The sequence below is a fragment of the Astatotilapia calliptera genome, chromosome 7 (assembly GCF_900246225.1).
Source record: "Astatotilapia calliptera chromosome 7, fAstCal1.2, whole genome shotgun sequence".
NCBI lineage: Eukaryota > Metazoa > Chordata > Actinopteri > Cichliformes > Cichlidae > Astatotilapia > Astatotilapia calliptera.
Window position 1 is genome coordinate 42265445 of NC_039308.1, and position 15539 is coordinate 42280983.

General features: G+C 38.8%; 2 protein-coding genes across 4 annotated transcripts in view; one reads left to right on the plus strand and one right to left on the minus strand.

The window, feature by feature from the left end:
* The window catches only part of LOC113026274 (synaptic vesicle glycoprotein 2B-like), a 52616-nt gene extending 46931 nt beyond the window's left edge, over positions 1 to 5685 (plus strand). For both annotated transcript variants that reach the window (XM_026174852.1, XM_026174853.1), the window contains one exon: positions 3164 to 5685. In XM_026174852.1, the coding sequence (XP_026030637.1) occupies positions 3164 to 3347 (184 nt within the window). In that variant the 3' untranslated portion in view covers positions 3348 to 5685. The remainder of the gene's footprint in view (positions 1 to 3163) is intronic.
* A 1792-nt stretch (positions 5686 to 7477) lies between these two features.
* Positions 7478 to 15539, minus strand: part of LOC113026276 (aminopeptidase N-like) — a 36776-nt gene continuing 28714 nt past the window's right edge. For both annotated transcript variants that reach the window (XM_026174854.1, XM_026174855.1), the window contains 5 exons: positions 14405 to 14515; positions 10119 to 10286; positions 9594 to 9734; positions 7964 to 8045; positions 7478 to 7878 (listed from right to left, as the gene is read on the minus strand). In XM_026174854.1, the coding sequence (XP_026030639.1) occupies positions 7714 to 7878; positions 7964 to 8045; positions 9594 to 9734; positions 10119 to 10286; positions 14405 to 14515 (667 nt within the window). In that variant the 3' untranslated portion in view covers positions 7478 to 7713. The remainder of the gene's footprint in view (positions 7879 to 7963; positions 8046 to 9593; positions 9735 to 10118; positions 10287 to 14404; positions 14516 to 15539) is intronic.

The following is a 15539-nucleotide window of genomic DNA, read 5'->3' on the forward strand; positions in this document are numbered from 1 at the left end:
ACAGAAGAAGACGGCCGTAGTGATCGATGTAGCAGTTCCGAATGACAGCAATATCAGGAAGAAGGAACACGAGAAGCTGGAGAAATACCAAGGGCTCAGAGAAGAGCTCGAGAGGATGTGGAGGGTGAAGGTAACGGTGGTCCCCGTGGTAATCGGAGCACTAGGTGCGGTGACTCCCAAGCTAGGCGAGTGGCTCCAGCAGATCCCGGGAACAACATCGGAGATCTCTGTCCAGAAGAGCGCAGTCCTGGGAACAGCTAAGATACTGCGCAGGACCCTCAAGCTCCCAGGCCTCTGGTAGAGGACCCGAGCTTGAAGGATAAACCGCCCGCAGGGGCGTGCTGGGTGTTTTTTTTTTTTATATATATATACATATATATATATACGTGTGTATATATATATGTATGTATGTATGTATATATATATATATATATATATATATATATATATATATATATTAGGGGTGCAACGATACACAAAATTCACGGTTCGGTTCGATACTTTGGTGTCACGGTTCGATATTTTTTCGATACAAAAAAATGTTCATGCATTTTTAATTTGTCATTTATTAAAATTATAAATATATATTTTAACTCAAAAGTACAGTTTTTAAATTTAACCCTAACCCTTGTGCGTGTTTTTTATTTTGACAGCGAATGCGCACCTGCGGACCACTTATGTGCAGCCCTGGTTATTTAGCTCATCATATTGCAGCCACAGAAATTCTTTTGTCCATGAAACCATAAAGCTGCACTTTCTTTTTGCCTTATAGTCTGATTTGTCATAACTTCTCCGTTTTGTGGTAAGCTTTTCTTTGGCTGTCACTTCTTCACCCTGACCTGTCTTATTTGGCTCAGCAGAACTGAAATATAAATCCTGCTGCTTTTACACACACACTCACATAAGCTCAGCGATTCTCTGCACGATCAACCTCTCACATGTTTAAGCTTGCTGCGGGAGATTTCACTTGTCATGTTTGCATAGTAAGCTAACGATTAATAAGACGATGTCAGAGGAATTGGTGCACAAATTATCATCACTCACAGATCAGTGCTGTCGCTCTCTATACACAAGCGCAAATTCAAACGCGACTTCAATATGTCACATATTGACAGTGGCTCACCGATGCCAATGACATAATTACCCAGCTACATTTCCGAAAGAATGCAAAAGCATTGACATATATTTTTCCTACAATAGCCCGACGGGCAGGGAAGAGATAGATTTTGGTAGCCCGACTGAAAAAATCGCTAGCTCTGGGACGTCGGGCTAGCGATATTGCAAGCCCTGTATCTGATTGAGGAATCACTCATCTTTGGAAAAGAGAGTTTATTACAGAGAAATGTCTCTTTCCAAAATAAAAGCTATACTATCCGCTTCTTCTGGGCTATATTCTCAGCAGCATAAGGAGAATCATGTGCTAACAGCTGTCTAAATGACTCGGCTAAAGTTAGTAGCATGCTTGCTTTTTTTTGTCTGCTTCCACTTGTCTTTGCACTACGATGATGTCGGCGTAAATGTGCAGTCATATTCGTTGTGTTCCCGCTAGTGCTTTCAGGTTAATCTCGTTGAAATTACCTTAACGCCACAACACGGCAAATCTCCGTTAACGAGCTACCGCCGATCACTCCGTGCATGGGGCTAGACAGCCAACACGTTAACGAGCTAACTGCGCTAACACACTAGTTCACACCAATGTAATTGAGCATTGCATGGCACATCCAACATACTGTTTTACTTTAGTCCATGACTCGCTTACCTTCAGGGTCATACGTCACATGAAAACCAAAATAATTCCAAACGCCAGATCTGAATGACGTTCAATTTGCCTGTTGCAAGGAGAGCTTAACTTCTGTCTTGCTAGCTTGCCCTGCGCTCTTCCTTCTGACTATGCTGTCTGTGTTGAGCGCTCAGTGGATCTGCGCTCGACAGTGCAGCCTAGGCGGAGTAGTCGAACACAGATTCACTGAGCGCTCAACACAGACAGCATCGTCAGAAGGAAAATTGATAAAATAAATTACAAATGTTGTATTGTTCGATACATATGCGTACCGAACCGAAAGCACTGTATCGAACGGTTCAATATCGATACGAATATCGTTGCACCCCTAAAATATATATATATATATATATATATATATATATATAGCCTATATATATATATATATAGATATATATAGATATATATAGATATATATATATATATATAGATATATATATATATAGATATATATATATAGATATATATAGATATATATATATATAGATATATATAGATATATATCTATATATGTATATATAGATATATATAGATATATATCTATATATGTATATGTATATATATATGTATATGTATATATATATGTATGTGTATGTGTATATATATATATGTATGTATGTATGTATATATATGTATGTGTATATATATATGTATGTATATATATGTGTATATGTATATATGTGTATATATATATATGTGTATATATATATGTGTGTGTATATATATATGTATGTATATATATAATTTGTTTTGGGACAAACAAAATATGGATCAGTGCATCTGATGAGAAATTCCAATTCCTAAAACCACAGATTACAATATCCTCATATCACATATCCCTGACCACTTGATCACATTATATTAAATTCAGTAGGTAAACATAAAACATTAAAATATTTACTTTTGAAAGTTTCATTATTCCAAAGACTTCTTTTTTAAATCATTTATTTCTTCTTTTTTTGTTGTTGTTGCTCAAATATGCTGCTGGGATCAGATTTAAAATGAGCCCGTGTTTTTTAATCACTTTTTTTTTTTCACTTGCAACTAAAAAATGTATGTGAATTTTTGAATTTTTGAAGTTTTGAGATCAAAAAGTTCCTGAACTCCACCTATTAAACCATAGATCAATAATTCTGTATTTATTTATTATTTATGTGATTCATCATTGGATCCTTGTTCACATTTCTTTATTTTTTTTAGGATGATTTATGTATAATATTGTTTATGTGTGAAAAAGATTGCACAGCAGTCTTGAAAAAACACAAAACCATATTTTTTTCTGTTTGGACATTAAAATGTTAAGAAATGAAAAGTCCTGGTGACAGCTTTATTTTCAATAAGGCTGCTTCAAAATGTCATTCTGTTGTCACTCTTTTCTCTTAGAGCAACAGCTTCTGGTGTGCTGAATGCTCTGTGTAAACTGGCTGCTGTTCTCAGCAGCTCCATCTTTGCTAGCTGTGTGGGAATCACCAAAGCCATCCCTATTCTACTATCCTTTACTGCGCTGGTGTGCGGCGGCCTTGTGGCCCTCAACCTGCCTGACACGCAACAGAAAATTCTCCAGTGAAGTGATACGAGCGTGCTGAGGTGGGAATGAGGGGGGTAAGGAAGAGGCCAAAACACATCTACTTCTTGTTGGAGGCTAATGAGTTTACCTTGACTCTGAACTTAAAAAAAGACAAGACTTGGAACAACTCACAACTGTTCATTAGAACAATTTTTTTCAGGTTGGAGGTTTTAGACCAGGAAAAAGCAGGTTTATGTTTTTCTGTATTTCTGTATGAGTCTTTATTGATGCCATGAATCCACTAAGGCAGTTGACATACTAACCATTTAATGATTTGTTTGACTTACGTGGACAGATGTTTTTTGAATGTTTAAAGCACGCGCTGTAATATATTCTGTCTTCCTACCACTATTTACATGCATGTCAGGGTAAAAAAAAGTGTTATCTGTAATTTGCACCTTAAAAGTTTTTCCAACACTTTTAGCAAATAACCTGCTTGAAATCATGGGACAAAAAACTGAATAAAGATTTTCCGATTTCAACAAACTCTACCTACAAACATGTAACCCAAACTGTTTACACCATGCCTTAAAGCTTATACATAGTGACTTCACATTTGTGACTACATGTGGTTAAAACTGTAGTGACTTAAGGCAGCAAAGACAGACTTGGGTAAGCTCTGTTATCAATATTTCATAGCTTAAAAATCTGCTTTAGCTTTTCTTTATACTAAATAAATAAGCTAGTCCTTGTAAACAGTGGCTAAATAACCTAGCTTAGCAAACTAGCCCCAGACTGTAACAGATTTTATGTGATCAGTGTGATTAAATCACATACTTCTACATATTAACGTCAAGATTAGGTTTTGATGACAGAAATGTGATGCTGTTGCTCTGTGAATTTTTGCAGGGGTGATCTCACTCATTCCAGTTCCCACGTGTCTTTATGTCTTGTAATGTTAATACTGTTCTAGTTTGGATTTTCACATCTGATAATACTGCACTTGTCTGTATATGTCATCTGTAATACACAATCAGTTAATTCACTGGTGATTCTTAGTTAAACTGAAAATATTAGCAACATAAGTGAAATCCCCTTTTCTGAAAGTTTATTTTGTTTTGAACTGTTGGTGTCAGTTTTAAGGCAGTGGGATATGGGGATCACTATTTTCAAATATTTTTAACCAGATGTTTGACTGATTCATTGTGAAAATAACCTTCAGATCAACCTCTTAACATCCAGTATATTATTGAAGAACCATCTAGGATTAGGGTCAAGGACAGGAGTAGACTTTGGTAACTTGCATGTTTTTTAAGAACTGTTGCCTCTTTGGCCCACCAACACCTGTAAACAGAATTAAGTGAATAACTGTATGGCACAAATGTATGCAACATTATATGAAATGTAGTACCTTCCAGTTTCTGAAAATGTACTTGTTTATTATAAGGATAAAATACAGCCTTTAAAAATAACCCTCATCGTAAACTTGTTGTTTTTAAGAGATTAATCATTAGCAAACAGTAATTGTGAGACTGGATGAAGCAGACAAATTTATTTTATTGACCTGCAGGACAGAGAACATTTGAACTTACATCCCCTAGACTGAAGAAATACATAACCTTTAATAGGATCTTAACAAGAGATATATTGGTCATACTGAAAATGTAATATTTAGGAAAATGGTTCTTCAAGCATTCTGCTTGGACACCTCTTTGCACTAACCTCTTTTTAAAAAACAATTGGATGATTGTTATTGTTGGATGGTCATTCTTGCAGCATCAATTCACCTGCAGTTTTTAACAGCTCATTGCAATTAACTGAGATTGTCACGATCCTGGGTTTTCTGACCCAGCGGTTTCAGTTTCTTGTGTTTTGTCATTTTGTATTATGGTTTTAGTCCACCTTGTTAGTTTAAAGTTTAGTTCTAGTCCCTAGGTTGTTATGTTTAGCTTTTGGTTGTTAGATTTCCCCGTGTCGTTGGTCCTGTGTTCCCTCTGTGTATCTGTGTTCATATAGTTCTCAGTTCCTGTGGCTTGTTTCCCCTTGAGTTTTATTCCATGTTTCCACAGCCCATTATGCTCTCCCTGTGCTCTCTCTCAAACCCTCCGGTCTGCCTCTGTGTCCTTCCAGTGTTACGTTTAAGGCCCACGTCTTGGGTCAGTATTTTCAGTTCCGTGTCCCCCCTGTCTTGTTATGTGTTTGTCCTCAGCTGTGCTGCCCGTGTGTTCCCACGTCTCTCATTACCTTCTGTGCGTCATCCATCAGTGTTGTGTGCGTTTCCCCGTGGCCTCCCTGTGCCTCCCTGTGCCTCCCTGTGCCTCCCTGTGCCTTAGTTCATCCCAGTGTAGTTTTATATTGCCCTTTGCCATTCTGTTAATAAAGCTGTGTTTTGAATTTATCCCTGCGTGTTGTTAGTCCTGCCTTTGGGTCCTCTCCTGCCAGCACACAGCCGGTTCCTGACAGAGATGCTTATGATCAGTGAATATTGCAGTCACATTATTTAAAGTTAATAGAATATTTATCTGTGTATTGAAGTCCAACATTTGGTCTTTTTTGATGTTTCCGCATGAGTACTGTACTGGACTCTACTGGATTACTGTCATGTGCTGGGTCTTTTGACCCAGCATTTTGAGTTTCATGCCTTTTTGTATTATGATGTTGTTTGTATAGTTTAGGCTTCAGTTAGTTCTGTTTGAGTTCTCTGTTTCCTTGTTTAGGTTCCTCCCACGTAGGTGTCTCCCCCACTATGTTGGTTATAGTGCCGTGCCTTCAGCGTGTGAGTCTGTCATGTCCCTTGTGTTTAAGTCTCCCTCGCCCTTTGTGTGTCTCAGCGATGTCTTTGTCTCCCTTCGTGTCTCGCTCCCTCTCTCCCTCTGTCTCCACCTCTTATTTACATGTTTGCCCTTGTCTGTCATGTGTGTTCTCCCTAGCCATCATGTTCTCTGTATTTGTTGCTTATTTATGTCCATGTCTCATCTCCAGTTTCTATTTCCCTATTGCCATGTCAAGTGTGTGTGTCTTGGTCTGCGTGTTTCCTGTTTTACTTTGACATTCTCGCGTCTTATGTTCAGCGTGTTCAGTTTGCTTCCTCCTGACTTGTTATTATGTTTATTCGTCCCAGCTGTGTTGCCCGTGTGCTTCCTTTTCCCTCGTCACCCTCTTGTGTATTCCTGTCTGTATGAACTCTCATGCATTCATTGTCAAGTCGTCTGTTATGTTTATGCCATGTTATCAAGGTTTCATGCTTCCAGGTATTTACGAATTCTCACCAGGTTTATGGTTTTTCATGTTTACTTTCTTGTTTCCACAGTTTAGATTTTTGTTTAGTGTCGTATTGGTTTGCCTAGCCCTTTGTTTCATACTTTTTATCAAACACAATAAATGTCTTACTTTCAGTTAAAATTGTCCTATGTTGGGTCTTTATTTCTCTACTCCACATGGTCTGCCAATGCAGACCTTGACAAAATCAATACAGTGGAGTACAAAATATATGTGACCAAAGCTGTGTACTTTTATTTCTCTCTCTCTCTCTGACCTGAAGACACTTTGCTAGGTAAAATCTAATCTGCTGGTTGACTTCTCTTTCTTACAATTTTCACCTTCCTAGTTATTTTTTTTTCACTCATACGTATTCTGGACTTAAAATGAATGAAGGCATTGAAATGAACAGCATTACAACAACATGTTGTGAGAGAAGGCAAAAGTCACAGCAAATTTTGTCCTTCTCTGAATACGCAGCAGAAATCTCGCAGTGGAAAAAGTATTGCTTATAAGAGGTTCCCTGCATCAGTTACTGAAAAAAGAAAATTGCTGTTCTAAGAGATTAACGAGACAGAAGGACAGGCCTGAGGCAAAGACCCTATGGCTTGTATTTGTATAGCGCTTTACTTAGTCCCTAAGGACCCCAAAGCGCTTTACACTACATTCAGTCATCTACCCATTCACACACACATTCACACACTGGTGATGGCAAGCTACATTGTAGCCACAGCTGCCCTGGGGCGCACTGACAGAGGCGAGTTTTGAAGTTTATAAAAAGTAAGGAAGACTTGTTCACCATTAAAATCAGACTTTGTCAGATCCCATAACACATCTATGAAATACATTTTTTAGTTCTGATGTGAGGATATCATCAAATCTGATATCTATCTAAAATAAAATGGGTAAAATGTTTTTACAGTTTGGTTACATTTTAGTTTATTTGCATTTGTCAGTCAGTTTAATAAAGGGATCATCTGAGTTTATTATTTATTAAAACACATCTCATATACAGTCAAATCAAATTTAATTTGGACAGACATCTTTCACTACTTTATTACTGCATGCTGTTTTTCATTAACACCAGTACACCAGTAGTTTATAAAATTGTCACTCTTTTTTTCCAGAAAAAAACCAAAACAACACTAAATCTCCAAACACACCTTTGTTACTGCATTTGATCTCCGTTCTGACTGTTGAACCAGTTCAGGATTTCCTGTTTGTTTGTCTGCAGCCACTTGATGTTCATTCTGGTCCTCTCCAGGGCCTGATCTACAGCCAGTGTGGCAGAACCAAACCCTGTTGCACTGTGCGCCTCGACAAACTCCTTCAGCTGTGAGAGAAATCACAGGAAAAGACTTCAGACAAAAGCTTAACATTTAAAAATTGGTTTTGTATTGTACCTAATCAATGTATACCTCCTGTAGTTCAGCAGGTGTGGAGAACCTCGCTGTTACCCCAGTGATCATAGAAGCAAAGGAGAAAGAGCCCACGCCATATCTGAAAGAACACGAGAATGCTTTATTTCACAGATTCTTGGAAGCTTTGCACACATAAAATTTGGCATATTTACAGTTGTGGTCAGAAATTAACATACATTCATGGGAATGAATACCATGGTTTATTTATGGTTTATTTTTTAGTTTTATTAAACCAAAGCCAAGTTACAACTGTATACATTACGATCATCAGTGTGGTAAGCAGGGAATAAACCGAAATGCAGGACTCCTCAGACTAAACATAAACTTAAAGGCCAGCTTTACTGCTAGTACTCGAACTCAAAAATACTAAATACTCAGGCACAGATGAAACCAGGAACGTGGAAACTAGGAAACACACAGGACGAGTGAAAAAACAGCATGAGGAGAAATGAACTGAGGCAAATGGAGGACTAAAACAGACACAGGAGGTTACAAAGCAGACTAGATACACCTAGGGAACACACCGGAACAGAAACTGACTAATGAGACAGCAAGGAGAAAGGTGAACAGAATGCACACAAGACAGGGGACTGTCTAAATAAAACAGGAAACATAACACTGAGACAGAGACAAAGATATACAAACTTGACAGAAAAAAGGGAAAGAAACACGGAGACTAGAGAGAAAAGACCATCTGACACAACTAAACAGGGAGAGACCAGAAACCACAGAGACAGAACACGGAGACAACCAGACAGACATGCGGAAATAGAGAGGAATCAGAAAAGGGAACTAACGAACTATAACAAAAGCTAGGCAAGGGCCTAAAGCATGAAATAACAAAACTCAAAAGGAACAAATGATAAAACAATTATCAATTCAGTTCAGTTTTATTTATATGGCACCAAATCACAACGAAAGTTGCCTTAAAGCACTTTATATTATAAGGTCGAAAAACTTCCTTTTAACAGGAAGAAACTTCTAGCAGAACCAGGTTAAGGAAGCTGAGCCTGGTCCATTTACTATCACCAGCTGAGGTGAAAGGGGGAAGACGGGACAAAGACATGCTGTGGAAGAGCGCCACAGATTAAAATGGAGTGCTGGATAAACACATAGTGAGTGAAAAAGGTCACTGAAGAATAGGGATGGGTACCGGTATCCGGTGCCATTATGGCATTAGAGAAAATCCAAAGTAAATTCAAACTTGTATACCCTTTTTAAAAGTCATTATAGAGCTATGCTGTACAACCATTTCCTGGAAAAATAAAGTTACTAGAAATCATCAAGAGCCACAAATTACCATAATAATCATGCCCCTGTAGACTTCTGACCACACCTGTACCAGCTCAGGTTTTGAACCCTCCTTTACTTGGCATATAACAATCCATTGTGACTTCAATTGACCGTATTAAAATATTCATTCAGGACTTAAACTGATGGTTGATAAATGCTTTCAGAATAAAAGAAGTGCTGATTATTATTTTGTCAATCAAAAAAGGGTAAAAGTATATTTTAACAACCTTATGCTACTGTACTAAAATTCACACTCCATGTTGATGTTTTCTGTATTTTCAGTTATTGCTCCACCTCACACATGCAAATTATTTTTTATCAGTGTGATACTAACTCTGTGAACATGTATTCCCAATGGTTTCTGACAAAGTCCCAAGCCAGCTTTTGTCCTGCTCTGTTGCTGGCGACAGATGTGATGACACTGGTGGCATCCTGCTTCCGGATGATAGTGGAGTTTAAAGTGTAAGACAGATACCTGTGAAAACAGTTAAAACAAGAAATGCACTTACTAAAGCTCCTTCACCTATGTTTATTCTTGGAGTCTCTGCTGTATCCACACTCAACTCAGTGTTTCTTAAAAAGTTTAAAGCTACAATAGATTGCAAAAATAGTTTCAGTTTTTATAATGAGTTCCTTTATAAGTTTTTTTTTATGGGAGACAATACTGCTTTAAAAAACAGTTCTTTTCATTATATCAGTTTGTTAATTCTAAGGCTTTAACCCAAGGGGCTTAAAAAAATCTGCTTTGTTTGTTTGCAAATTCCCTGACTTGATTTATGGGCCACATAAGGGATTTTCTTACTGACTTGTTACATCACTATATGTTCCATTTATTTGTGCACAGGAAGGACACACATACCTGTTTAGCAGCTCTGTGTTGTTTGTGCAGGCCAATGCAAACATGAGTTTGTTGGCCTCATTTGCTACAGAAGCAATCTTAAATTGTGACCATCCAAACTCCCACTCAGCCTCATCACCTGCTGCAATGGCACTGCAGTACACCACTGAACGCAGGTTGGGGTGGATCCTGAAAAGGTTACAGTTAACACACTGCTGAGTAAGTATCTTAAAATACATCCTGTTAAAAAGACTCACTGTTAGACTCACGGATTTCTCACCAGTGCTTCCCAACCAGTCTAACCCAACTCGTCACACTTGTCGACTAGTGAGTTGACATTTCCCATCAGAACTGACGGCAAAAATGGCGTGTACTTCTACTTACTAGCCTTTAGACACCACATATTACTGAAGTTGAGGAAGCCATTCTGAGGGTGACGAACAAGGGCTAAGAAGATTATCTCTTGCGGACATTACTTTTCCCAGAGTTGTGCACATCACGATATTTGGAAAATACACATTTAAAACTGAACACTCTCTCAAGAGCTACTCATACTTGCTGCCACTCAATATGGTGAATTATTTGAATTTGAATGATTTCAGAGTTATTTACAGTGAGGCAAAAAAGTATTTAGTCAGCCACCGATTGTGCAAGTTCCCCCACCTAAAATGATGACAGAGGTCAGTAATTTGCACCAGAGGTACACTTCAACTGTGAGAGACAGAATGTGAAAAAAAAATCCATGAATCCACATGGTAGGATTTGTAAAGAATTTATTGGTAAATCAGGGTGGAAAATAAGTATTTGGTCAATAACAAAAATACAACTCAATACTTTGTAACATAACCTTTGTTGGCAATAACAGAGGTCAAACGTTTACTATAGGTCTTTACCAGGTTTGCACACACAGTAGCTGGTATTTTGGCCCATTCCTCCATGCAGATCTTCTCGAGAGCAGTGATGTTTTGGGGCTGTCGCCGAGCAACACGGACTTTCAACTCCCGCCACAGATTTTCTATGGGGTTGAGGTCTGGAGACTGGCTAGGCCACTCCAGGACTTTCAAATGCTTCTTACGGAGCCACTCCTTTGTTGCCCGGGCGGTGTGTTTTGGATCATTGTCATGTTGGAAGACCCAGCCTCGTTTCATCTTCAAAGTTCTCACTGATGGAAGGAGGTTTTGGCTCAAAATCTCACGATACATGGCCCCATTCATTCTGTCCTTAACACGGATCAGTCGTCCTGTCCCCTTGGCAGAAAAACAGCCCCATAGCATGATGTTTCCACCCCCATGCTTCACAGTAGGTATGGTGTTCTTGGGATGCAACTCAGTATTCTCCTTCCTCCAAACACGACGAGTTGAGTTTATACCAAAAAGTTCTACTTTGGTTTCATCTGACCACATGACATTCTCCCAATCCTCTGCTGTATCATCCATGTGCTCTCTGGCAAACTTCAGACGGGCCTGGACATGCACTGGCTTCAGCAGGAACACGTCTGGCACTGCGGGATTTGATTCCCTGCCGTTGTAGTGTGTTACTGATGGTGACCTTTGTTACTTTGGTCCCAGCTCTCTGCAGGTCATTCACCAGGTCCCCCCGTGTGGTTCTGGGATCTTTGCTCGCCGTTCTCATGATCATTTTGACCCCACGGGATGAGATCTTGCGTGGAGCCCCAGATCGAGGGAGATTATCAGTGGTCTTGTATGTCTTCCATTTTCTGATGATTGCTCCCACAGTTGATTTTTTCACACCAAGCTGCTTGCCTATTGTAGATTCACTCTTCCCAGTCTGGTGCAGGTCTACAATACTTTTCCTGGTGTCCTTCGAAAGCTCTTTGGTCTTGGCCATGGCGGAGTTTGGAGTCTGACTGTTTGAGGCTGTGGACAGGTGTCTTTTATACAGATGATGAGTTCAAACAGGTGCCATTCATACAGGTAACGAGTGGGGGACAGAAAAGCTTCTTACAGAAGACATTACAGGCCTGTGAGAGCCAGAGATTTTCCTTGTTTGAGGTGACCAAATACTTATTTTCCACCCTGATTTACGAATAAATTCTTTACAAATCCTACCATGTGGATTCATGGATTTTTTTTTCACATTCTGTCTCTCACAGTTGAAGTGTACCTCTGGTGCAAATTACTGACCTCTGTCATCATTTTAGGTGGGGGAACTTGCACAATCGGTGGCTGACTAAATACTTTTTTGCCCCACTGTAACTTGGTTTATTTTTAAACTCAGAGTTTGTTGAACCTACTTCCTTGAATTTTGTCCACAAGTAGCAGAGTCACTGACTTTTCAGGAAAAGCTGGCCACTCGCATCTGTTGGTTCATTAATATTTGCCTCTTTGGATGATTTGAACTCAATTGCAAGAGGGCATTTACCGTCTCCTTTTTTATGTTTTTGAATATTTGTCAGTGATTCATTTATTCTTCATTGAGAAATTCATTCTATGCAAAAGAAAAAGACTGACATCACACAATCACAAGTCACAAGAGGATTCTGCTATATTTACAATCTCTGAAAGCTCTGAATGACATCCTCAAAGTGCAAAAAGAGCTTTTGTACTCAGCTGCCAGAGATGCTGATTATAAAACTAATAGATTCAAGTCTGTTATGCTGCTCTGCTGTTATCTGGGAACATGCAACCAAACCCTGGTCCAATAAAAAACATTCTCAGACCAGCAGATTTTAAAAATAGATTAGGTCTTTGCCTTTTACATTTTAATGTTAGAAGTCTTGTCCCTAAAACTGACATGATAAATATCTACATTATCACAACTGATAATAATATCATGGTTCTATCAGAGATGCAGTTTAAAAAGTTAATGCCCAATTGTGTGATTGTAATTGATAGCTACAATATTTACAAATCCCCAGATGAGGGGTCACTCAGTAGCCGCGGAGCAGAAGCCAGGAGGGGTTGCAGTGACGTGCCCGTGAGCTCCACCGGCAGCCACCCCAGTAGGCACCCCCATACTCCGCAACCCGCCAGGGAAAGGGGACCCAGGCCCATCCGGACCAGGGCCCAGTTCAGCAGCAGTTCAGGTCAGTAACCCACGTCCATCAGCACAGACCCGGAGCTAGGGGAGGGTCCCAAGCCTATCCCTACCCCCACACCATTCACAACAGCACTCTGAATTGCTTGCTGTTAAAGTGAATACATCCAAGGTTCTTTACTGTTGCAGGCTGTAATAGGTTTCATCAGCTAGAAATATAGGTGTATGGGTAAGTATAATGGCACTATTGCGGATAGGACATTTAATTAAGATCTTTATATCATTTAGTTCATTTTTGCCTTGGACAAGAAGTGGTACTGTGCAGCTGTTTGTTGATATGTCCAAGGCATTTGATTCAGTTGAATATGACCTGCTCTTAGACTCGGTGATATTGGTTTGAGTAATGGGAATTGGGTAGTTCAGGTTCAAAATTCAATTTTAAGCTTTGTTTTATTTTCTATTTTTATTAATAATATTGGAAATACTATGCTGGCAGTTACACTACACCTTAATGTAAATAAGACAGCAGTTGGTTAGTTCTACTGTGAGTCAGGCTGTTAAAGAGCTTGGGGCTGCCTTCCAACAGCTGCAGGCATTACTGCACCGTTTAAAGTTTCTCTTAATACTAAGAATGTGTGCATTGTGTGGAAACAGTGCACATGGAAACAAAGCTAGCATTACCAAGTTAACAGGCTAATTCTTTTCATTTAGATTAAAAATAAATGTTTAAGATGGCTCATATAAATATTGTGTTTTTGAAAAGGTCCTGGACATGTGTGCTTTTTGCCTTGATAACCTCTATGGCAGGGGTCTCGAACTCCAGTCCTCAAGGGGGCCTGTCCTGAAACTTTTCCATGTGTCCGTGCTGCAACACAAGTGAATACAATTGGTAGGTCATTAGCAAGACTCTGTAGAACTTGACTGTATGCTGAGCTGGCAATTCAGCCATTTGATTCATGTTACAGCAGCTTGTGAGTGAATGAACATGGTGCAATAAAAGTAACTTTAGAACAACATTTTCCCAAACAAATGTTTACATTTACTTAAATTGACTTGAGTAGGGTTAGGGGTTGCCACTTCAGCATGCAGTCAAGTTCTCTAGAGTCTTGCTAATGACCTACTGCTCTTTTTCACATGTTTTGCAACAAGTTTCAAGACACCGGCCCTCGAGGACTGGAGTTCGAGACCCCTGCTCTATGGAATATGTCATATATGAATTTCCTTGTTGCCCAGAATTTCTACAATGTAAAAAAAAAAAACTATCTCATTAAAGCGCAGTGATTGAAAAGTAGTTTATAAAGTTGACCCACATATTTTGTTGAGGTTCCTCCATCCATTTTTTGAACCATGTGGTTGTCAAGCTGTTGCATTCTGGTACCCCACTTCTGCACGCCATACGAATGGCATTCTCCTGGTTATATCTGCAAGAAGAGACAGGCATCGTTATATCTGAAACATCAGCAGTGTTGGTCAAGTTACTTTGAAAAAGTAATTAATTATAGTTACTTGTTACTTCTTCAAAAAAGTAACTGAGTTAGTAACTGAGTTACAAAATTCTAAAAGTAATTAATTACTTGAAAAGTAACTATTGCGTTACTTTAAAAAAAATCTTTAAGCCTCTGGGGTCCAGGGTATAATTGGCCTTTTTTAACTACTTTTGATGTTTCCTCTACATTTTACCTTTAAAAACTATTTACTTTGCCTTGTTTGGTATCATCCTTTAAAGCACAACCTCACGTGTTTGAATTTACAGTTAAGTTTTCATTTTGACATACTGTATTAACACAATTGATCTAAAGTCAGACAAAAAACATAAAATCCAAGTAGAAAGTTACATTTTTACTGTAACAACCACAAAGTTTTGCAAACAACAAAGTTATTTGCAGCCATTTACCTTTTACCCCTTTTTTTTAATAACTATTTCAAACTATTTACAGAACAATCAGCTGTTCTGCATTCAATAAGATGCCACAAATTATTTGTGCCACTCCAAAAAAAAAAAAATTCTGTCCACTATAAAGGAGAACATCACAGCCTGATACCTGCAGGTCTGACAGCAGCAGGTGTATCACTCCTATTTTTTACCTGGAGACAGCAGTCACCTCATTGTTCTGACACACAACACAAGACAACACATTAACTACACACTCCAAATACGCTAAACGTCACAAATCTCTCACATCTCAAAACTCACTCTCTCTCTTTTACTGCTGTCTTTCTTTCCTCTCTCTCTCTCTCTCTCTCTCTCGCCGTCACTCCTAAAACTTCCCCCTCTTCCTAAACAACCAAATGTCATGTTGCCATATCATTTTTTGATTGGTTGACATGGTGCATTTTCCCACCAAAATGAAAGGGCAGTTTTTTTGTTTTTGTTTTTGATTTGTTGCTCATAAGCAGAGAGTGCTTGCTGTGCTGTCCTTAGACAGTAAAAGTGACGAAACTATT